The 25,785-nt window shown below is 40.5% G+C and overlaps 1 protein-coding gene across 1 annotated transcript in view; it reads left to right on the top strand.

Moving 5' to 3' along the window:
• The window catches only part of grm3 (glutamate receptor, metabotropic 3), a 31,256-nt gene extending 8,569 nt beyond the window's left edge, over window positions 1-22,687 (top strand). Inside the window, exons 4-11 of the mRNA XM_015964627.3 lie at window positions 218-818; window positions 15,431-15,673; window positions 15,780-15,969; window positions 16,244-16,553; window positions 16,667-16,860; window positions 16,958-17,090; window positions 20,134-20,311; window positions 22,388-22,687. Of these exons, the coding sequence (XP_015820113.1) occupies window positions 218-818; window positions 15,431-15,673; window positions 15,780-15,969; window positions 16,244-16,553; window positions 16,667-16,860; window positions 16,958-17,090; window positions 20,134-20,311; window positions 22,388-22,464 (1,926 nt within the window). The 3' untranslated portion in view covers window positions 22,465-22,687. The remainder of the gene's footprint in view (window positions 1-217; window positions 819-15,430; window positions 15,674-15,779; window positions 15,970-16,243; window positions 16,554-16,666; window positions 16,861-16,957; window positions 17,091-20,133; window positions 20,312-22,387) is intronic.
• The last annotated feature ends 3,098 nt before the right edge of the window (window positions 22,688-25,785 follow it).

Here is a 25,785-nt window from a genome sequence, read left to right as displayed (position 1 = left end):
AACCACTACATTCATTGTGCTAAAACTCATTGGCTGACTTTGACAGAACCAGATGCAACATCAAAATTAGCTGAGAGAAAATATGGTGTGATTGTGGCTGAAAAAGCAATATGCATCCTATTCATTTTGCTTAGTGTTTTATTTTTTAGAGGGAGTTAAACTATGATAAATGTTAGATGGTTTATACTAAAATAATTATATCTTTCTTTTTTCTTAGGTCGGTCGCTCAAACGCTAAGAAGTCTTACGAGGTTGTGATCCGTCAGCTCCTTCAGAAGCCAAATGCCCATGTGGCCGTCCTTTTCCTTCGTAGCGATGATGCCAGAGAGCTTATTGCAGCTGCAGCTAGACTTAACACCTCCTTCATTTGGGTGGCCAGTGATGGCTGGGGTGCACAGGAAAGCATTGTCAAGGGAAACGAGGTTACCGCCGAAGGAGCTATCACGCTCGAGCTGGCGGCCAACCCCATAGCAGATTTCAACCGCTACTTTCTCAATTTGAACCCAGTCAAAAACCTCCGGAATCCATGGTTCAAGGAATTCTGGGAGCAGCGCTTTCAGTGCTCTTTAGGACTAGGAGGGCTGGCTCTGAGAGAGACACCTCTCCCGCCATGTGACGAAGACTTGTCAATGGACAAAGGCTATTTCGAACCAGAGTCCAAGATCATGTTTGTGGTGAACGCGGTGTACGCCATGGCTCATGCCCTCCATCATATGCAACGGAGCCTGTGCTTCAACACCACCAAACTGTGTGACAGCATGAAGGCCTTGGACGGGCGCAGACTCTACAGGGATTACATTCTTAATGTCAGCTTCACAGGTAAGAGAGCCAGAGAATGCCGAAGAGAGTGTTGAGTCCTAGATAAGGTGCTGAAAGTGGATGAAGAGAAAAAAGAAGTAAATGCTGGAGAGGAAGGTTACAAGATAAGAAGAAATGGACAGGGAATGTTAGTGCTGTCCCTACTTAGCAGGCCTCTAATGAACACATGGCTGCTGTTCTTCTCCTCAGCAACAGAACATAAAAAGTGCTGAAACAAATCCATTTAATTGCTACATATTGTCAGAGCCAGCTTGCCATTGACACCTATTACCCATGCGTAATTGATGCAACACTACAAAGTTGCTTTGAGGAATGAGAGCTGCAGTTAATCCGTCAGCCATATTCTTCTCTCTTGCACTAATGAGATTGTGTGTGTTATAATAGCTCCTATAGCGGGCTGCCAGTCTGTCAGTCTCTGAAGAGTTGGGAAAGGGGAGACGGAGGATTGGCTTGACTGACAGATCACGCACAAAGAAAGCATTAAAATAAACTGCTGCGTCTCAGGGAGTGACACAGGTTTAGAGGTGCTTATTCCTCCGCCAACCATGACCAGAAGCAGACATCAAAACACCCAGACAAACAACATTAACATGGCAAGCTTTGCCGTGGGACATCTGGGGGAGCACGACTAGGGATGGAGGGAAGAATGAGGGGGGATGGCACCATCCATGGAGGAATGGGGAGAGGAAAAAGCTTACAGATAAGCCTGACAGGCAGACTAAAACGAGAAGAGAGAGTTTTGGGGGTAAGGTGAAAGGGAATAAAGTGATAAGGAGGGGGGGCAAGAGAGGGATGAGGCAGTGATGGAGTGGGACGGTAAATGTCAGCAGAAGAGGATTGTTTTTGAAATTCCACATCTTCATTTATGCATTGAAACATTCGTTTTGATGGATGGATGGATGGATGGATGGATGGATGGATGGATGGATGGATGGATGGATGGATGGATGGATGGATGGATGGATGGATGGATGGATGGATGGATGGATGGATGGATGGATGGATGGATAGATAGATAGATAGATAGATAGATAGATAGATAGATAGATAGATAGATAGATAGATAGATAGATAGATAGATAGATAGATAGATAGATAGATAGATAGATAGATAGATAGATAGATGGATGGATGGATGGATGGATGGATGGATGGATGGATGGATGGATGGATGGATGGATGGATGGATGGATGGATGGATGGATGGATGGATGGATGGATGGATGGATGGATGGATGGATGGATAGATAGATAGATAGATAGATAGATAGATAGATAGATAGATAGATAGATAGATAGATAGATAGATAGATAGATAGATAGATAGATAGATAGATAGATAGATAGATAGATAGATAGATAGATAGATAGATAGATAGATAGATAGATAGATAGATAGATTTGCTTTTTGATGGTTGAGTAACTTGAAGCTACGTGGCTCTAAACACCAAGATTGTGAGTCTAGTTATGCAGCAACTCATATGCAAGTAAACCACCAACACCCACATGTCTCAGTTTTCTAAAAGCATGAAAGAGTAAGAGTCTAGACAGGATTTCTAGGTGCACCCAAGGTGTTGAGGACATCTGTTTTGATGGCCTGAGGATCAGGTCTCTGCTTTTTGCAGATGGTGCGGTCCTGTTGGCTTCATCAGAGCGTGAACTTCGGCTTTCGCTGGAGTGTTTCGCAGCCAAGTGTCAAACAGCTGGAATGAGAATCAGCTCCTCTAAATCTGAGACCATGGTCTTGATTAGGAAAAGGGTAGAATGCCTTCTCGGGTCAGGGATGAGGTCCTGCCCCAAGTGGAGGAGTTTAAGTATCTCGGGGTCTTGTTCACGAGTGAGGGAAAACTGGAGCGTGAGATCGATAGTTGGATTGGTGCTGCATCTGCAGTGATGCGGGCATCGTACCGGTCTGTCGTGGTGATGTGCACTTACAGTATACATCTTTGCACCTACAGTATGTGAAGAATAAGCTGGGGTGAAGTGGAGTTTAATGTTGAGAATAAATTCTGCAGCATCACCATCTGCAGTGCTCTCAGTCTGAAATGGAAAACTATAACTCCTCATTTCTTTCTCCTTTCCACTAACATGCATGTTTATTGTGTGGCTTTCAAAGTTGAATTTTTATCCAAGCTGGACACACAGAAGTAGTTGCTGCTCTTATTGCATTTTGAAAAAAACAACAGACATCGTTGCTGCTGTTATTAGGGCTGTTTTGTTGTCTTTCACAGCCAGTTGGGTGTGTTGCGCCGAGGCAGTGTGTTGCGCGGTTAGGAGAATGTTTCCATTCACAGCTCTCTTCATCTAGTCTCATCTCTGGTTGCTATGGAAATAAAGCTGACACTATTGCCAATTGTTAAGGTGATCTGGTAGATCACAGGCATTGCTCCACACCAACTAGCGGCAGACAAAGAGGCATGTTTGTGCATTTTTATCAGTTCCTGCTGCCCACTTTTGGAACAAAACACAGAAATACATGTGCAAAAAAAGACATCTATAAAAACATTCAAAACAGCCATTTATTGTTTTTTACAAGAGGTGGCTTGAAATGCTTGCTTTTCCGCGAGCATGAAATTGCAGACACCCCCAACCCACACACTTCTCAGAGCCATCATTCAACTCCCACCCACCTCCCCGATCTGCAGCAAACAGAACAGTATATACACACACGCATGCAGTCTTCTGTTCAAATACTGGTGATAGATGTGATATTCCCCCTTCTCTGCATGACGCACGTGTGTGTGTGTGTGTGTGTGTGTGTGTGTGTGTGTGTGTGTGTGTGTGTGTGTGTGTGTGTGTGTGTGTGTGTGTGTGTGTGTGTGTCTGTGTGTGTGTGTGTGTGTGTGTGTGTGTGTGTCTGTGTGTGTGTGTGTGTGTGTGTGTGTGTGTGTGTGTGTGTGTGTGTGTGTGTGTGTGTGTGTGTGTGTGTGTGTGTGTGTGTGTGTGTGTGTGTGTGTGTGTGAGCAGAGGCGGTGAGCCTTCAGGGCCATATTGAGCACAGAGCTCACTGCAACGTTTAGATGCTGCTGAACAACCGTCGCTCATTCTCTGCCTTGTTTTCACTTGACTCCATCTCTTTATCTCCATCTTTTCCGTCACTCTCTTTCCCTCTTTCGCCATCGTGCCATCTTTCCACCTTTCTCTCCAGCTCGTCCCCTCTGCTCACTAAGAAAATCTCCTACTTTCTCTACATTCAAAAGCAGCACATCCCACACAGACTTCACAAGGTTGCTCTCCTTCTTCGAATGCCTCTCTGCACAGCTCTTTTCCTCCACCCCTTTGCTTTACTCATCTCTCCATCCTTCCTTCACCTCTTCTATTGATTCCTACCTTTAAAGGCTCTCCTTTTTCCACCTGTATCTCCATGGTGTGACATTAGTTTTTCACTCGTCCCTTGTGCTATTTCCTCTTTTTTCCACTTGTATTCACCTGTCTCTTCTCCCTTGTCATTCTCCTCCTTTCTTCACTCTTATCTTGTCTCTTGCCACGTCCTCCATCCCTGCACCTCCTGTTTTGGGTTTCTTCCTTTTGTCCATTCTATCTCACCACTTTATGTTTTGCTCAAGCCTTGGGCCTCTCCAGCTTCCCTTCTTCACATTTCCCTCCCTTTTCTGGACTTCCTTTTCTCCATCCTATCTGTCCTCTCGTATTCCCTCATGGCATGTTGCCGTGGGACCCCGCCAGCGCCTGTAGGGTCCCCCTGGACTAAATCTGCAGGGAGAACAAATGGGATCTCTCATCCTGAGTACATTTGTGACATATGAGTGCACAGTGAATTCATTTGCATTTGCTTTAGGACATGTTTATGTTACACACACTAAAACAAACTCTGTTTGATTCTGTAGAATTTCTCTTTTAAAACCGACTTCTTACCTTTTCCTCCAAAGACCATTTGCTTGTTCGCTCTCTATCTCCTTGCCTTTAATATCAATGGTGCCCCTTGGGCTTTGCTTTAGCCCATCATAGCTGAGACATAATTACTTTCTCAGCTTCTGAATGAAAACCCTGTTTTCACCACATTTCTAATTAAGCTAAAATAATAAGGAGTTGCTCAACTTAATGGAATTGTATATATATATATATATGTATAGATAGATAGATAGATAGATAGATAGATAGATAGATAGATAGATAGATAGATAGATAGATGATAGATAGATAGATAGATAGATAGATAGATAGATAGATAGATAGATAGATAGATAGATAGATAGATAGATAGATAGATAGATAGATAGATAGATAGATAGATAGATAGATAGATAGATAGATAGATAGATAGATAGATAGATAGATAGATAGATAGATAGATAGATAGATAGATAGATAGATAGATAGATAGATAGATAGATAGATAGATAGATAGATAGATAGATAGATAGATAGATAGATAGATAGATAGATAGATAGATAGATAGATAGATAGATAGATAGATAGATAGATAGATAGATAGATAGATAGATAGATAGATAGATAGATAGATAGATAGATAGATAGATAGATAGATAGATAGATAGATAGATAGATAGATAGATAGATAGATAGATAGATAGATAGATAGATAGATAGATAGATAGATAGATAGATAGATAGATAGATAGATAGATAGATAGATAGATAGATAGATAGATAGATAGATAGATAGATAGATAGATAGATAGATAGATAGATAGATGATAGATAGATAGATAGATAAATAGATAGATAGATTGATAGATAGATAGATAGATAGATAGATAGATAGATAGATAGATAGATAGATAGATAGATAGATAGATAGATAGATAGATAGATAGATAGATAGATAGATAGATAGATAGATAGATAGATAGATAGATAGATAGATAGATAGATAGATAGATAGATAGATAGATAGATAGATAGATAGATAGATAGATAGATAGATAGATAGATAGATAGATAGATAGATAGATAGATAGATAGATAGATAGATAGATGATAGATAGATAGATGATAGATAGATAGATAGATAGATAGATAGATAGATAGATAGATAGATAGATAGATAGATAGATAGATAGATAGATAGATAGATAGATAGATAGATAGATAGATAGATAGATAGATAGATAGATAGATAGATAGATAGATAGATAGATAGATAGATAGATAGATAGATAGATAGATAGATAGATAGATAGATAGATAGATAGATAGATAGATAGATAGATAGATAGATAGATAGATAGATAGATAGATAGATAGATAGATAGATAGATAGATAGATAGATAGATAGATAGATAGATGATAGATAGATAGATAGATAGATGATAGATAGATAGATAGATAGATAGATAGATAGATAGATAGATAGATAGATAGATAGATAGATAGATAGATAGATAGATAGATAGATAGATAGATAGATAGATAGATGATAGATAGATAGATAGATAGATAGATAGATAGATAGATAGATAGATAGATAGATAGATAGATAGATAGATAGATAGATAGATGATAGATAGATAGATAGATAGATAGATAGATAGATAGATAGATAGATAGATAGATAGATAGATAGATAGATAGATAGATAGATAGATAGATAGATAGATAGATAGATAGATAGATGATAGATAGATAGATAGATAGATAGATAGATAGATAGATAGATAGATAGATAGATAGATAGATGATAGATAGATAGATAGATGATAGATAGATAGATAGATAGATAGATAGATAGATAGATAGATAGATAGATAGATAGATAGATAGATGATAGATAGATAGATAGATAGATAGATAGATAGATAGATAGATAGATAGATAGATAGATAGATAGATAGATAGATAGATAGATAGATAGATAGATAGATAGATAGATAGATCGATCGATCGATCGATCGATCGATCGATCGATCGATAGATAGATAGATAGATAGATAGATAGATAGATAGATAGATAGATAGATAGATAGATAGATAGATAGATAGATAGATAGATAGATCGATCGATCGATCGATCGATCGATCGATCGATCGATCGATCGATCGATAGATAGATAGATAGATAGATAGATAGATAGATAGATAGATAGATAGATAGATAGATAGATAGATAGATAGATAGATAGATAGATAGATAGATAGATAGATAGATAGATAGATAGATAGATAGATAGATAGATAGATAGATAGATAGATGATAGATAGATAGATAGATATACTATGTATATATGTGGACTTTTTTTTGTTGAGTGAATTGAATGAAAGTTGTTTGTCAAATCAGTGAATCCACTAGAAGTATAAAGTATTTCTAAATTGGTCTGTTTATCCTTTCCATAAACCCCTAAGATGCTCTGTGTTGTATCTTTTAGGCTTTTTATCATAGATGGCTTAGGAAAAATGTCACTTTCATCATCCAATTCTGGTAGTTTATAATGCTGTGCAGGCATTTTTGTCAACACAGTGAGAAAAAAACTGATTTGGGAGCAGGCTTGATGTGACAAGCGAGAAGTATTGAATGCTTGAGCTGGGAGAGAATCAGCTGTTATAGCTGATATTTCTCTGCACCAGGATGGTCTATGCAGGCGGTTTTTTGAACCAATCATCACATTCACTTCTGTAAAAATAAGCTGCATGAATAGTTTTTATAAGCAATCTTTGTTGGAGCCTTCATCAAACCAACTAGGTGTTGTCTAAAACTCTGGATAGTAAATGCACGCTTTTGCTTCTAAGCTTTACATATCATGACATTTTAAACAAAAGTGCTGGCCTTCATCAGCTCCTTAAAGGCCAAGTTCACTGATAAACCATTTTTTACTTGTTAGATTTTCATCTATGATCAGTCACTCTCAGTTTAACAGTTAATTTTATCATTTTATTTTTTCATTTATAGAGCACCTTCCACAATCTTTAGCAGAAGCCCAAGGTGCTGAACACAACAATAACAAGCAATTACATTAATAAATACAATAAAAGATAAAAAATAAATATAAAAATAAAATATAAAATAAATATCACTTGTAAGTCGCTTTGGACAGAAAGCGTCTGCTAAATACATAAACATAAATAAGTAATAACAGCATAGAAACAGATAATAAAACAATTCGAATCAAGACAAAATTGCAGACCCCAGTGGGGAAAAGGCCTGGATATAATAATGGGCCTTTGGACGTGATTTAGTACCAGCTGAACAGTCAAAGGTAGTCCCACAAAGTTGGAGCAAGAACCGCGAACGCACGATCTTCCCTCGATTTGCATCTGGAACTAGGGACCACCATTAATTCCTGCTCAACAGAGCGAAGAGAGTGGGTGGGGACATGCCTTTGTAGTAGTGCTCATAAAGTACCGTGAAGAGCTCTAAAAGCAAGAATCTTTAAACTTTGCAAGCTGAATGTGAAAATAGTCTTCTACACCTATGTCCTACATTAGCCACTGATAGAAAAAAGACGAGGAAATGCTCGGATTGGAAAAGCAAGTCGATTGGACATCACAAAAATGAACATTTAGGGACTCGCTCATCTTGGCTTATGTTGAGGAAGACTGGTGTTGGTTTAGCATCGAGGAGAGAGCAGAGAACATCTCAGCTGGTAGAAGCTAACTGGTAGCATTAGCAACTTCACAACATGGCAGAACTCCTTCAGACGTGTGTCATCAGTGGAGATAAAACACTAATGTTGCAAAGTAAATGGAGTCAGTAGTATAGTCGCGTTGCTGTTATCCAATCAGAGGCAAGATGTTTGAATATCAGGAAATAAGACTCCAAACTTTTGTCTTCGGCTTGTTTCTCCTCTGGTTCACTTCTAGTTCCTGAAACAGGAGCGCAAGAGATTGACTAACAAGCCATTCTTATGTACAAGAGACCAAATTCAAATGTGCTCTTTAGGTAAAATGTTGTTACAATCACAGGACTATCATGCTCACCCATCCCCCTCAAGCCAGAGATTTTAATCAAGACCGTTAGTTTTGAGGGATGATGGAGTTATTGACACTTTAGTCGAGTCTCAAGAGTTACGATACGTGCAGTCTTGTGCAACAGGGCATGATCCTGTGCTACAGAGAAGCTCTCAGAGTATGTGTTGATGACTGCCAGCCACAGCCAGCACAATGTCTGTAAACAACACAGAGATAGAGCTTTTGTTAGTTTTCACTAACTGTATCACAAGTTCATCAGTCGTAGAAGAATGTGTAATGAATGTTTTCTGAAATATTCAATCGCTTTGGTGGTTCATGAGACATGTTGCTGTCAGATGAACAGGGTTGATCTCAAGAATTAATGGCAAAGTTTTAAGGTGGTTTATTGTGCAAAGTGTTGTGCTTAGGGCATGTCATGAGGATGAGCTTCAGCTATTAACATATACAGTGTTCATATGTATTTTGCTTTTCAGTACCAACTGATAACTGCAATATGCACTCAGTATTTTTGTTGGTATTAATAAAGCTAATCAAGAACGCTGAAATGTTGGGGTTTTTTTGTGGGGTTTTGTTTGAAGATTAGTCAGATTTGATCTTAATCCAGTAAGTGGATGACCTAGAGAATTGGTCAAACTGTTAATGTGTTCATGTTGAAAAACAAAAAATATATTAGAAAATAACTAATTATGTGTGTATATTTTTTAAGTTTACCCTGTAGAGAACCAGCCTTTAGCTCCTCACAGCGGGTTCAGAGCGGAAAGTTAAATTTCCGACCTGAAGAGTTCAGAGACGCGATGTCTCGTCAAAGTGGGCAGAATATAGTGAAAGACCCAACTCACCCAGCCTCTCACCGAAGGGCGATGATGGGAAAACTCAAAAGATCTGCAAAATTTGAGGTTAATTTGTGATCGGAATTTAGATTGGAAATTCCACAGAAACATCTTCCCCCAGACGTCTCCAGAGGACCGATTTTAGTGTGGAATAACTTCCGGTTTTTCAAAATAAGACATCAAAGTGAAACACAGAGAAAACGCGTAATTTTGTTAAAAATTAGCTTTTAGATGGATTAAATTGGATATATCGCAGATATAGAAGTCTGGATTAGCTCGCCAAAATGTAGAGAACCTGGCTAGGCTCTGTCAATTATGTAGTGTAATGGTTTATGCTCTTTTATGAAAGAGGAACCATTCTACATATTAATTTGAGATATTAATTTTAATAAATTAATAACCAAATTTCATAGGGTTAAGAAGACTCAAAGGTTGTTTTCATCGATAAACTGTCGATAATATCCGTGGGTCTGTGTTTCAGTTCAATGAAGAGACAAGTTTGAAAGTTAAAAGATTTAATTCTTCAAATTAAACTAGTGATTTTGAAATGACAAGCATAGGAAATAACAATCAACATTGGCAACTTTGTTGAACAATCTTTAACAGTTGATATTTTAAACTTGCTCAAATAGACCTTGTGTTGAATGTGTGAAAATGGAGAATGAGGTGAGATGAATGCGTGTGTGTGTCTGATTTTGCTTCAGGAAGAAACAGGTGTCTGAGTGAAAAGTGATGGTTTAAATAAACTTAGGTTTTGTTGGAAAAGATGCATCAAACGCTATCTCTCGTGGACTGCCTCACCATATTCGGACCCTCTTTTAGACCCGGGACGTCAAAGGACGATGTTTCATCCAGGGCACCTTGGCTGGCAGAGAAGACGAAGGTGTCCGACGCTCCGGTCCAGAGATGACCTTGGTACACGTGATGATGAAGCGTTTGCAGATACGCTTTCTTAAGTTTAAATTACTCAGAAAATCAAAGACTCTGGACGAGTCTGTGTTAGCGGTTGCAATTCAGCTATTCCTGTCTGGCTTGGCAGGAATAGCGTGAGAGGGGGGGGGGGGGGGGGGCAGGAGCTGCAGCCCCGTTCCCCGTTGGCGTGTGTTCACAAGTCCTCCCTCTTTGGTTGTCAAACACGAACTGAATCATGAACTGAAACTTACCAAAAGCCTTTCTCTTCTCAAAGCAAAACTTGTGCGTCAGAGCAAATGTGTTTTGGAGTTTACTGTGAGAGAGTGTGTGTGTGTGTGTGAAGGTCATTATAACATCTTCAAACATTATTTAATTAAGCATTGATTCATTAGTTATTATGATTACCCAAAGCATAATAATCATTCATTTGATTAAAACACATTTATAATGAGCAAAGTGATAATAATGATTATTTAACATTTAAAATAAAGGAAAGGAAGTTCAAGACTTTGTTATGTTATGACTAGCTTTTCCATGAGAACAACATCTTCTGGCACTGCAGGTGGCAGATGTTCTGGTTTGCAGCAGACTCTTGCAGACTTCATGTCGGCAACAGGTCTTAATCTGTGGGTGAAAGTTCTGGGCGACCCAGCTTTGACCCAGCCAAGTCAAATGAAACCTTTGGCACAGAAAACCCATATTTCCTCACGTTACAACCCAGAGAAAGCCTCTGCTGTCTAATATAAACAAAGTAGCACAGCTTGACTTTGCATAGCTGCATCTGAACAAACTGCCAGACTTGTGGATGAGAGTGGAAATGTTTAGTCAGACTGCACAATACTGTGTGTGTCAAAATGCGAGCGCTTTACATTAACACTAATAAATTGCACCAAATGAGCAGTTAAGGCAGATGAATGAAAGTCTCACTAAGGAATAAAATATGGATTTCATGGTTTATTAAACAGGTCCTTCACTCACATTTTTAATACATTAGCAGTGGTCCATAGTAGGAATGAATGCCTTTTAAGTCGTAGACTGGGGGAAAAAAGCTCTGGTGCGCCTGTTTCAGCACAGAAAATTCAACAAGAGGAGAAAGTAGCTTCAGACAACCTGCTATTTGGGCATCTTGCCTCTGATTAACTAACAGCAAGTTAGCTGTAAAAAGCACCCCTGAACATAACATATTTTATATACACTGACTCTCCTTTAGCATGGAAGCTCTTCTCTACTTTTGTAGCAGCAATGTTCTTTACAGCAATCCCAGTGACTATCGGTCAATTAGAAAATAAAATTTAATATGTGGGTGTTTCAAAACTAATGTCTGAATTTCCAAAAGTTCTTTTTATTTTTTATACTAAATAAGTCCAGCTAGAGGTAGACCGATATATCGGTCGGCCGATATTTGTCCACAGTGAAGCCGATTTAAAGTCAGGCACATGCTCGGGCAGCTCAGCGATGTTGCAGAATTGAATTTGAATGTACTTTTACGTTCACTAATAACATCTGCAAATTAAATACTCTAAATTAATTTTATTTAGGTGTCTGACTTTACCACTGAGAAATGCACAAAGTTAATAAAAGTTAAATTCAGAGTTCCAAAACTGATTCAGCTTCAGGAATTTTGTGAATCTAGTGACATTTTTGCAGGAAAATAAGGTGGGAAACCTCTAGATATTGGCGGTGAAAATTGACCCATAAAAATTGGCAGTACATATCGGCTATCGGCTTACAGTGTCTCCTAAATATCGGTATATACCAATATTGATTGACCTCTGAGTCTAGTGAGACAAAAATAAGTTTCATCTCATGATTTATTACTAAATAGCTCAGCAAAATGGAGCCAGTCATTTATTTTACCCTTTATAGAGTATTATCTCAAGCTTCATATCGAATCAGTTCTAAATTCAAAATTGTGAGACTAGGATTAGTCCTTTCCTAAAACCATTCATATAGAATTCTATACATTTTCTTCACATAACCAAAGAAAAAACATTGTTATAAAGGTTTGTGATTTTCAGGCTATTGGTAGTCAAAGTCTATATTTCTGAAATTAGTCATTCAAATTGTGCTGCCATAGATTGTAAGAATGGAAAACTTTGAGAAAATGAATACAGATCATATCGTTAATCTGAATCTATTTGTGTTTGACGAGGGGTTTTTTTTTGGGGGGGGGGGGGGGGGTTTAGCTTTGGCTGAAGAGGCAAAATAAAAATACTGTTATTCCATATTTAAAGAGCAAGTAATGCCTAAATCAACCCTTTTTTTTGCTGATAACCTGTATAGATGAGTGTCTAGTAGTGCTGTACACATGTGTATTTATTAATGTGGTAGTTTAGTGCAACTTACTTTAAATTTAATAATTCAGCCCAAAACTATAATTACATCTCGATCTTCAGGTTAAAAACTCTGCTCCACATTTATGTAGAATCAGCTGTGGTTGATGGCTAAGCGTCATTTTAAAAAAGCAAATGACTACGTGGCAGCCACACCCCCACCTGGATCAGCCACTCACCTGCTGACATGACACATTAGCATTCTGAGCCGCTTGCCTCCTTGAAAAAAATGTCCTCCTCCCCTTTTCGTCTAATGATCGTGGTTAACAGGAAATCCTCCAGAATGCTGCGGTAAGTCTTGTGTGAGTCTGTGCATGCATGCACGTGCGAGTGCGCATGCGCTCGTTAACAACTTGTTTTTAGATTGAGAAAGTCCAACAGTGCACGCGGGGGGTTGAGGAGGGTGCGGTCTATCACTGCCTCAGTGCCACTTTCTCGGTCCGTCAGGCGACGCCTCTTTCAGAAGCGTTTTTCTAACAGGAGGTGTGGATGAAATACGTCTCCACCCAGGCCTTGACTCTTACTTTAAACATCCCTAAGATCAGCATTGACCAACATAATCAGGATCATGATTTATTTCCATTAGCAGGCAGCCCAACAACATGGTACTTCAATTGTAGATGTGACATCAGAACCATGTGTTTCCATGGAAACGTCTCTAAATTTTCAGTCTTTGTGTTTTTATGTTTTTTTTATAACAAAACAGTGATTTATTCATCAGCCAAAGAAGTCTCCCATGGTAAAAAGACTGGGATTTAAAGAAAGAACCCCCCCCCCCCACACACACACACACACACACACACACACACACACCACCACCACCATCAGCCACATCCGGACTCCCTGTCTGAGTTCTCTGCAGTCTGAAAAGACTCTGTCCGTTTCACCAGCTGGTTGCACTCTGAGACAATTTCTTCATAAGCCATTCTGTCAACTCAGCAATGCTGCATGAGGGGACGTCAACGAGTCCTACCAGCCTGTTTACTGTTTGTGTTTGATCTAGTTTGAGTGAAGTCAAGGACAAAACATCCCTGTCAAATGACTGTAATCTATTGTTATAGCTGCATTACGTGTAATTACCGCATGCAGCTAATTGAGCCTTGCACACATTTAAGGTCCTGGTAAAACAGTCATGATAATTACCTAGTGGTAAACCCTCTCTGTGAGTGTGCACGGCCAATCTATCTCTGAGTGTTATTGATCAGACTTCATTAACTGGTGGCTTGCAGTATAATGACTCATATCTAATTTTTGTCTCAAGATTTCTATCTCCATCTTCATATTGAAATAGTTTTCATTTAGCTGTCACTTAAGCGCTTAGCCCCAAAATTCCAAGAAGACTTGACACTTAAAATTTCCTGACAGAGGGAGATGGGAGGAAGATAAAGGGTTGTGCTGTCTTTGTGATTTATGGATTTCATAAAGCCTAACCCCCTCTGCTGCCATCTGACACGCCGTTCTTCTCCGAACGCACCGCGCTCGCAGAACAATAAGATCACTTTGGTTCATGCCGAACCGCACACGTGTACATACCAACGTAGACACACAGCGGGGTCAGAGCTCTGGTTCTGTCAGCACAGCCTCCCACTGAGCTCAGAGTGATACCTCAGCTAGCACACTGTAAGGGGAGCCCTACAGTGCATTCGTGTGCACATCCTCGCTGACACGAGCATGCACGCTTTTCAGCCTGACAGCTTATTTGCAAACTGTGCTCTTATTCATCCTTCTGATCTCATTAAAAAATGAATTTGACCCGCAAGTTGTTCTGCAGCTCTGCTGGAACGGAGAGTCTTGTTACATGAGGAGGATGGCCCACACCATCGCAGGTCGCATCATCATCATTTGACAGGCGGCGTGTAAACGCACAGCTCCGTGTGTCAGCAGCACCGATTTGATTGCACGGCTGTAGGGACAAATGTGGCACTGTAGGACAGACGTGCACTTTGTCTGAGTCAGTATCACTGAGCATCAGCACTATCAGGTCCGGTGCTGCCAACTGTGTGTCAAGTTGCTCTTCTCCCAGTCCCAAGTCGTTTTCCTCCTGCTTTTTATGGCTTCAGCGTCATGCCAATTTTACAATCTGCACTCTTCCCACATCCTCGGGATAGATGGTAATCCCTTTCATAACAACATGTATACAAACCAGTTTGGCAGTTTCAGCAGTGTGCCTCCCTCACAGAGGAGACACGGAGGCTAATTCTATCAGTGAGTGGGTACTTATTACATCGCCCCGGGATTAAATCCTATGCCTTCATGGCTATATGGTTTTATAGGCAGGGTGTTAATTATGCCGTTGGTGATAAACTTTATCAGATAGGATTCTAGGCCAGCAATTTTATATTTATGTCACCTTGGGGAAGGTCGGAAAGTCACTGACATTTGTATCACTGAGCATCCCAGGCATTTACAGCCTCTTCGCAAACATTTTATTTTTAAAGCTGTCTGTTCTTCAGTGATAAAACGATTATTCTAATGGTTTTTCTTCCTGTTCTGGATTCCCAGACCTACAGATGCCCATTCCTTATCATCCCTGTCCTTACCCCTGCTTCTAAAAGCATCAACGGGATGACTGTTTGTGGTTGTTAAGCTTTGATCTCTTTTCTTGCTGGCATTGTCACTTTTTTCTCCTTCTTTCTTCTCACTGTTTGCAGCCCCCTTCTCCCCTCAGGGCAGTGAGACAGTTGTGAAGTTTGATTCCCAGGGGGATGGCATGGGCAGATACAACATCTTCAGCTACCAGCGTGCCGGCGAGCGTTACGGCTATGTGCCCGTCGGTGAGTGGGCAGAGAGTCTGAGTCTGAACAGCGAGCTGATTCGCTGGCCAAGAGAGGTGGCGCCGACCTCGCAGTGCAGTGACCCGTGTGAGCGCAATGAGATGAAAAAAATGCAGGCAGGTAGGAGTGTGGGTTTGAACTATTTTCTTTTGGTAAAGCAACACGACAAACTGAAGTCTGACTTTTGGGAAAAACCGAAAGTGCCGCTTAACTTTGTGTTTTCCAGGTGAGTACTGCTGCTGGATCTGCACAGCATGTGAGCCTCATGAATACCTGGCAGATGAGTTCACCTGTTCGCCATGTGCTCCTGGTCAGTGGCCCACTGAGGACCTCACATCCTGTTATGACCTTCCTGAGGACTACATCATGTGGGAAGATGCTTGGGCCATCGGTCCAATTACCATCGCCTGTGTAGGGTGGGAGCAAAGTATTTTTAAAACAATAACCTAAACTGTGATGCAGTTTTACCACCATTAAAAAAGATTGGTGTCCATTTTGCCAAAGGTTATTTTCTTTTTAAGAGGGAGTTTTTTTTTCCCCACGTTCACTTATTTTACTAAACTTGCCCAGGATGAGGGATTGGATTAGGATTCACTGTAATCTGTCGGTTTCCTGTCAGGAGTAATGTTAAAAGGTCTTTATTGCATTTGTCACCTAATGGGTCTTAACATCCCTGATTCTTGACTGCAGGTTTATGTGCACTGGCCTCGTGTTTTGGGTGTTCATCAGACATAACAACACTCCGCTGGTGAAAGCCTCAGGCAGAGAGCTCTGCTACATTCTCCTCTCTGGAGTTTTTATGTCCTATGCCATGACATTCCTCTTCCTGGCCAAACCCTCCCCTGCCATATGCGCCCTGCGACGCCTCGGCCTTGGCACGTCATTCGCTGTGTGCTACTCCGCTCTGCTCACCAAAACCAACAGAATCGCCAGAATTTTTAATGGTGTGAAAGACGGTGCGGGTGCTGTGAGACCACGCTTCATTAGCCCATTTTCTCAGGTGAGAGAGAGGAGAGTTCTGTCCATCAGTCTACATCAGGCACATGGATGGGCGGACTGACGAACAGTGGAAACGTCACGACCCTCTTTCTCTTTTCTATTCTTGTTTGTCAGGTTTTCATCTGTCTGAGTCTCATCTCCGTGCAGTTAGTGATGGTCTCAGTGTGGCTGCTGCTGGAGGTTCCTGGGACTCGTCGCTTCACGTTGCCAGAACGGCGACAGACTGTCATCCTCAAGTGTAATGTACGTGACTCCAGCATGCTGCTGTCACTGGGATATGATGTTCTCCTGGTCGTCTTGTGTACTGTGTAAGTGTCTTCAAAATTACTTCGAAGAAACCAACTTTACATTTTGTCTGTACCTTTTGTCTTATATCAGAAATATCCATCTCTTTTTTTTTTCTAGGTATGCCTTCAAGACCAGGAAGTGCCCTGAGAACTTCAACGAGGCCAAGTTTATTGGCTTCACCATGTACACCACTTGTATAATTTGGCTGGCCTTTCTTCCCATCTTCTATGTTACATCAAGTGACTACAGGGTAATTTTTATAACTTTTATCCATCTTTATCATGCATGCAGAGTTTTTATTTTAGTACATTTCTTTATTAACCTCTGGTCTGATGACGATGTGAAGAGAAGTGGCTCCTATATTTATCATTTCGACTTCAATCTTTTGCATCGGGGGATTTTTTTATAACATTAAAATGATTTGGAGTGTATTTCTGTGTAGAAGTTGTAAATAATTACTTTCATGTCCATTTTGCAAAGCTTTTGTTCAGAGAAATATTTTACATCCTACAGGATTGATCTAATATCTAGAACAAAGTGTAATAAAGTTAAAGTCCCATTATTAGTCATCACACACTGGTGAAATTCATCTCCACATTTGACCCATCTCTGAGGGGAGCGGTGAGCGGCAGCAGTGGCCGTGCTCCGGAACTATTTGGTGGTTTAACCCCCTAATTCAACCCCTTAAAGCTGAGTGTCAAAAAGGGAGGCATTGGGGGACCTGACCGGGATTTGAACCCCAACCTCCCAGTCCCAGGGCAGACACTTTACTACTAGGCCACTGAGAAGGTATTTCTGTCATTTTACAGTATCTACTCTTCAGATGTTTGTTTTAAAGAAACTGAGAAACCATCTTTTACTTATTTTTGAAAATAGTCAGTTACTCAGAGTTGAACATGATGGCTGAATGTAAAAATAGCCTTCTACCCCTATTTCCTGCATTAGCTTCTGACAGAAAATAATTGTTCAGTTCAGAAAAACCTAACAGATCTGCATCACACTGTCATTTAACTCTTCATGGACTCACTTGTTGGTTTAGCGTCCAGGAAAGAGCAGAACGTCTTGACTAGTAGAAGCTAACTGTTAACATTAGCAACTCTACCGCACAGCAGAACTCCTTCAGGCTTGTGTTATTTGTGTAGATAAAACATCAGTGTTGCAAAGCAAACAGTCAGTGGTAGAGTTGGCTTTGCTGTGAGCCAATCAGAGGCGACATGTCCAAATATCAGGAAATAAGACTCTAGATCCTGCCGTGTGCTGCCACTTTCTTTTCTGGCTGATTTCTACATCCTCAAACAGGAGCTTCTGAACTTTGTTTCCCACAGAATGATGTACAAGGCATTCATTCTTACTAAGGATCACTGCACATGTATTAAAAATATGAGTTTGATCTATAGGTTCTTATACTTTTTGCAAACTTTTTAGTTAGTAAAAAAACAACAAATCATTGCAACACAATTCACCACAAACAGAGAATCAGCACAAATGAGGTCTAGTACCACACAAAGTACTGCTTTTCGAAAACCAGCAATATCCAAAGTGATCCAGCATAGGCGTGCCATCCCACAATGTCAACATAACTGCAACAAAGAATCACCACACGGACTTCAACAAGCTTTTATTGAGTAACAATAGCAAGCTCTAAGCTCATCCCTAAAGGACAAGAAGGGCTTACCACAAGCCACACATACAAGCTACAGAAAATTATAAAACGCTTCAGTTTACATGATAGTATTTGCAACATGAACTACAAAAATCCAAGTTTACTCTCCTTTAACAGCTAAAAACAACACAGATGAGCTCACAAATTATTTATGAGCCACAACATAAAACAGAAACTGAATGCTTGCTGAGCAGTTTAGGAATTGCATTATTAAAATAGCCTTTCATGGTAAAAAAAAAAATATATAAATATATATATATATTCAAACCAACAGAACCAAGCCCTTGTGGTGATCTGCCCCAAGTCTGATAAACACAATAAAAATCATGCAGACTGTTGCATAACCAAAAAGTGGACAGTGGGGATGCAGAGGGGCACAACAGGAGTTCGTTCAATGTTAGTTTTAAACCTGCTGCTGGTGATATTTAACACTGTATTCAATGTAAACAACTATGTGATGTGAAATTGATGTTGGTAAAATTGTACATAATTAAGTTCAGCTCAGCCTAGCCACTGGATCATCAATCCAGTATAGGACATAATTATTATCCTCAAACAGATGCCATACAGACATCATATGGGCCAGGAAGATAACCACAATGGGTAAGAAAGTACCAAAGATAGCCCAAACAAGCTCTTTGACTTTAGATTTTAAAGTTGCTTCAAAGCTAAAGTAACAAATTTACTGAATTGCAGCAGTATTTTCCCTCAAGGCTGATAAAAAAAACACACAGGCAACAAAAAAGTGAATAAGCAAGTGCAGTGGCAACTTCTACTTGTTTCTAATCCTATTGGCTGATGTCCCAACTCTGCAGTTCTGGGGTGACAAACAGGCTCAGTCAAAGTGCTGACACATGTCCAGATTTAACAGCAAAGGGGAATAAGCATTCTCCTTTTCCGAACAAATCTTCAGTGTGCGCCTTCACACTTCAGGCACGTGTGTTTACAGACAGAAGAAAGAAACCTTGTTCTTTATTCTTTTCTTTTCTTTTTTTCTTTTCTTTTCTTTTCTTTTCTTTTCTTTTCTTTTCTATGAAGATTAGCCTGGTACAGTAGTAACATCCCCCCTACATGCACACCCACCCACTCACATAAATATTCACATAAACAGAAGGTCTTGAATTGTTGATTACTGATGAGTGTCCTCAGCTCTGCAGTGATTTCACTCTTAGCTGCTGCAGGACTTAAAGCCATGATTAGGGGTGGCCAGAATCAAACATGCAGCAGACACCTCTGCAGACCTGTGAGCAAGCAAGGCAGCATTTAGCATTGATTATACAACGAATCTCACAGAATGAAGTTAAAGCAGTGACAGACTGTTAAGTTTGGCTTCTGCGGTCTTGTTGATTGAGTTGATTGATCAGTTCTGTAACTGTTATCCTCAGGACGGTTAAAAGGTAAAGAGGTCTGAAAACAAGAAGCTCACTTTAATTGGTTTGAATGCACAGACGGGGCTCAGACGTCTTTTGAAAGCATTTTTGGAATTTCCTTTTATCAGAAAAAGAAAAACCACAAAAAGGATCTCATTAAGTGGTTGACGTTGTTTGGATACTGTGCAATTAATAATATCGGAGAGTACTACTCCATCAGTTTGGCTACTAGTGCCTTTCTTCTGGTCATTTCTCTGCAGGTTCAGACCACCACCATGTGCATCTCCGTCAGTCTGAGCGGTTTTGTGGTCCTAGGCTGCATGTTTGCTCCCAAGGTCCACATCATCATGTTTCAGCCCCAGAAGAACGTGACAAGCCACAGACTAAACCTCAACCGCTTCAGTGTGAGTGGGGCTGCCACCACATGTGCATCTCACGGTAGGCCACATGAGATTCAAATGTTTTTCTATTGATGTTGATGACATGGCAGTTTTCCTCGAACAGATGGATGTGTTTGGTATTTACACACTCAATTTTTTCTATACTCACTTAAACATGCTCAGGGTCGTGGGCAGGGGCTGATGCCCATCCCGGCTGTCATTGAGTGAGAGGAATTGACAGGTCATCCCTTCATGACAGGGCACACTCTCACACCTAAGGTCAATTTAGAATCATCAATCAACCTAACATGGATGTATTTTGGACCGCAGATGGAATCTAAACTAAAAACTCACACATGAACGAGGAGAAGATGCAAGCATTATACTGAAAGGCACCATTTAAGACTCAGATCTAAGTTGTTTTTGCAACACAACACTGCATGTGTTGTTTGGTATTCAGTATAAACCAAATATATTAGTGCTGTGTCTTGCATTGAGTTTATACTCAGATGTATTACAAAATATTACATAATCGTAGACCTCCAGCTTGACAAGTGAATAAAGTTTAAAGTTTAAACGTCTCTTTTTATTTGTGATATCAACTAAACATTTGAGCCGTCTGAAAAACGAGGAAAAAGTGAAACTGAGACATTCATAAGTAAATATGTAATAAGCTAAAATGTGTTTAGTCCATTTGGGATGGAGAAACAAAGAAACATTTTTAGGTGAACAAATAAAATGTTTAAATCCTAAAAAGCATGCACAGTGCAACTTTTAGAAAATTACATACGATATGTGGTGTTTTGTTCCTCGTGAGTTCTCCAGGTAAATTCCTCAGATTGCAAACATAAGACGTGATGTCTCTCCACTGGTTACCCGTTAACTTTAGAGTTCATTTTAGACTCCTGGTTATAACGTTCATGCTCTACATGGTCAAGCTCATCCCTACATTACTGAACTGTTAAAGCCTTCTGCTCCAACCCGAATCCTCAGGTCCACACACCAGAACCTTCTAGAAGTTCCAAAGACCAAGGAGCAGTCACCTCGACAAAAGTCGAGGTGATTGCTCTGGATTTGTCATCCACAAATAAAATCCTATTAAATTCAACTTTTCCTTATTGTGAGATTATTGTGGGGCTGTCCAGTAATCTGAAGGTTTGGGGTTTGATTCTGGCTCCTGGCAGGGAATGCTGCTGTTGTGTCCTTGGGTAAGACCATGGGTAAGACACTTAACACCCCCATGCCTTCTGGGGGTCAGAGGGACTGGTGGCGCCTGTGCTTGGAAAGCCTTGCCTCTGTCAGTGCGCCCCAGGGCAGCTGTGGCTTCATTGTAGCTCATCCCCACCATTGTGTGAACGTGTGTGTGAATGGATGAATGATGCACTGTAAAGCACTTTGGAGTCCTCTGACTCTGGAAGGCGCCATACAAGTGTGGGTCATTTATCATCTATGTTACAAACAAATTAAAATTAAAATGTGAATGTTCTCAAATGGGTCTGCAGCAGAACATAATTTACTCAATTGCATAAAACGTGCCACAGAGTTATGTAAGTAAATAATTTTAGGATCGCCATTAAATGTGTCAACGTGCAAAGATGATAATTTTATGCACAGTCTCAGAGTATACCATAAATACACACATGTGCACGCAGGCTGAACTATTTTTTCCCACTTTTTGCTTCCTGGTGGATGGCAATAAAAATATATATATAAACCTATGACAGCAGGTTGGTTCTAGAAGCTTGGATTCAGGGCTTAGCGCATTCAGATGAAGATGTGTGACGGCTGTGTTTGGGGTGCTGCCAGGGCTGTTTAGGGGTATTTCTGCATCTTGTTGGAACATCAGCATCATAAATCAGCTCCAAGGTGTCCCCAGTCTAAATCACTGGATACAACAGCTTCATAGCAACATAAAATTCCCACGGCGCATCCTTTGAAATGCATCTTGAGGAATGTAAACAGCAGCAACAACAAGCACGCTGGTGAAATATGCGCCAAAAATACCATTTAATGTTTGTTAGCTGCAGGGGGGTCATGTTGTTATTATTGGTTTTATTTATTTATTTTTATTGCTCAAGATTTTATGTAATTATCTTATCTTCTTTAACCGTTCGTGTTCCTGGTATGTTTACAGCATCTGTCAGCTCCCACTTTGTCCCGACGGTGTGCAACGGAAGGGAAGTCGTTGACTCCACCACTTCCTCTCTGTGACGACCCCCAGTCCCCGCACCAAACCCGTTCCTGCGACTGTTAGCTACGTCAGCAACACTACCCCCTCCAGCTTTGGTTTCCCTACTTCACACACACACACACATGCACACACACACACACTCTAACAATAAAATGTGTATACAAAAACAAGCAAACACCCTCCTCGTGGACTAGAACTGTATTGTTTTACAAAATGTAGAAAGTGTGTAACTATAATTAAATTATTTTCTAGGGATGTATATACATGGAATTGACATTGTTGTATGTAGAGTAACAAAAGAACAAAAAAAGTTTTTAGGAGGAAATTTTTGCAGCCTTTGTTTTGGCAGCTTTGTCTTGATGTAAATAGAAAGAAGCTGAAACAGAGGGGGGAGTGGGTGGAGGTGGGGGTGGGGTGGACCATGTCCCTCAGTCTGGATGCACATTTGTGGCTCTGCTTGCCCCCACTGCAATACCTGCGGACTTTTGGATTCTCATGCTTTTTTGTAGTTCTCATCTTGTATGCATTTCTAATGTTTATCTGTACATTTGTATATGATACTACTGATGGTTCAAACAGCACAATGTTAAAATTCTTTGTAACACTAAAATGAATGTGGACTAAAGCATAAACTGGATCAACCGGAATGACGGGAAGAAAGGAAAACTATAAGGAAGAAAGATCGATCACTCATTCATGAATTTCAGTTGGAGAATTGATCTTATTGCATCTTAATAGATGTGTGTTGTGTTTTATAACAACCTTTAAAGGCTTTTTTTTTATTACAGATGCTCTTTTATTCTAATTCTAATCATGGAATCCTTTTATCTAAATGGCCATGACTCCAGATGTCTGTTCAGCAGAGCAGCACTATTTCCCTCCCACCCCTAAACTGCTCTGTTTGAAAGACTGCTGTGATGCACTAATAATAAATAATAGCTGGACAGAAAGAACAAGAACAAATCAGTTTCTCACCCGGTAATTATGAACTCCATGCACTCAAAGTGACACTGATGGAGGAAAGCAATCTGTTCTGCTGAACACATGTTGATTTTTTTCCAACTGCAGGGGAGTGGTAGCTTAGAATGAATGCCCCTTAGGTACCATACGTGGTGATATTCAAATATGGCTATGTGCCTTAATGTATGTTTGATAAGTTCATGTTAGAGATACGTTTTACATTAACCAGCTTGAAGCTTTTTTTTTTTGGTGAATGTAAAAGTGGCCTCGTTGGGAACGCGTTTGCTTCAGGAAAAGAGTTTTATTTCATAAGAAACCTTGTTTACCTAAACGTTTGGAGCAGTGACTCTGATGTCCATCCATCTCCCAGATTTGACACGTTTTTTACACCATAGCAAATCCAGGAAATGAAAGGAAGCACATATATCAGCAGGAGGAAGTCAGCGACTTGTTTGAGTGTGCAGTTTGCATCCCTGTATTAAATGTGTTGATGTTGGGAAGCACAGTGGAGCAGCTGGCTTTGGCGGTCCCAGAGAAGCTTGGGAGAGAAAGCAGAGTGCACACAGTCAGCTGCTGGCAGATCCCAGTTAAGAAAACATGTTGGAGTATAGAACGTTTATGCATAATATACATAAGAACATCCATACATATGAAGCTGTGGCTAGCGACATTCCAGACTCAGTCGGATGTGATTCTTGAGACGGTGAAGTAGCCGAAAACAGTGAACTAATTTAACCAATTTTTACTTTACATGAGTTAGATCTCATGTAACTGTTGTTGAAAATAGGATGGTAGTGATTGATTACTAAACTAAATGTTTACATATAACATGCTGTCTAAAATAAAGTGTGACTGTTATATTGATGTTTTCATACAAAATCAGTGACCAGAATCACGTTGTTTGCTGGCAGTTTTAAATCTAGGAGTTGGTATTAAGATTCCTGAAGAGTGTGTGAGCGTCTTTTGACTGGCCGACACGTTTGCACACAGCTCTAACGCAACAGCCTCCTGCGATTATTACACTGAACGACTGATTCAAAGAGTTTCCGAGGATGCATCCGAGATGAGCCGACCTACATTGGGGTGTGCACATTGGGTGCCGGCAGCAGCAGGCGATAGAGCGATGATGGGATGCTGCTGCTGGATTACATAAAGCACTCCCACAGCCCAGAAGTCACAGCACCTCCATGGAAGTATCTCAGAGATTCACAGTCTTTGTTAGGAGAAGGCTTAGCCATTCACTCAGTGGTCCTGCTCCCACAAGATACACCCTGCGTGGCAGGTTGCTATGGACAACCACCATCCGCTGCTGGAATTTCTATTTGTCTGCATGGCGAGAGTAGAGAGTGGAAGGAGGGGTGAGGAGCGGCAGAGAAAAGAGGAACAGAGAGAGAGGAAGAACTGGTTGATGGTTCTGATCCTAATTGGCAGTGGGTGATGAGATTTGGCACCACGAGGCCCTGTACTCGCAGCTTTTTAATGGCCACACAAAACGAAGCACTTAACCCGCATTCTCTGTTCATTTAGTCCGGAGACTAGTCCGAGACAACAGTCTCACACTCTTCTCTGACCCCTCTCTCTTGCTATCCGCCTCACCCTTTAACCTTTCCCTCACCACCTTTGTGCGCCTCATCTCCACTCTGTGTGTGAAACTTGTGACAGAGTCGGTCTCAGCCAGGACCACCTAAGCCAGCTCAACAGACTGGTAGCTCACTCTTGAACTGAAGCACTTGGAACCGGGGTGCCCGCTTCAGCACATGCCATCAAAGCTGCCTCGGGGGTTCGAAAAGCGATGAAAGGGATGTCAGACAAAGGATTTGGAGACTGAATGGGAACATTTAATTGGAAAGTCAGATGTGAAGAAATTAGATCACTTTAATAGTCATTACCTTTCTAAATCTATCAGCTGATACCCAATAACTTCATCTGGAATCTTCTTTAATTGCTTTTCCTCATGAATATCCATTTCAAGCGTCCATCCACTTTGTTCCTCTATTCAGGCTGTGCCAACTGTCATGTGTTTTACAAAGATCTCTGTGCTGTAGCCCCTTCTGTAAAACAGAATGTGTCCTTGGCCTCTGGGCTTTGAGACGAGGAAAGATCTCTGCAGATAAAACTGAAGCAGAGGTTGATGTGAACTCTGAAACTGGCCAGTCACAAAGAAGCAATAGCTACCGTGTTTATGAAATGTGCAATAACGAGGCTGTGACAACATCATAATAAAGACCATGAAGCAAGCAGCTGTGGTTGTCTGCTCATCCTTCTGTCTGCTGTGTGCAGGAGAGAAAAACGTTGCTGCAGTGGGTCTGAGTGCTGGATCTGGAAAAGGAAAAACTAAAGTTTAGACAGACAAGCCTCTTCAGCTAACGCCATCACTCTCA

Source organism: Nothobranchius furzeri, chromosome 4 (genome assembly GCF_043380555.1).
Source record: "Nothobranchius furzeri strain GRZ-AD chromosome 4, NfurGRZ-RIMD1, whole genome shotgun sequence".
Classification (NCBI taxonomy): domain Eukaryota; kingdom Metazoa; phylum Chordata; class Actinopteri; order Cyprinodontiformes; family Nothobranchiidae; genus Nothobranchius; species Nothobranchius furzeri.
Note: the sequence above shows the minus strand (reverse complement) of the source record. Positions and strands in the feature narration are given on the sequence as shown.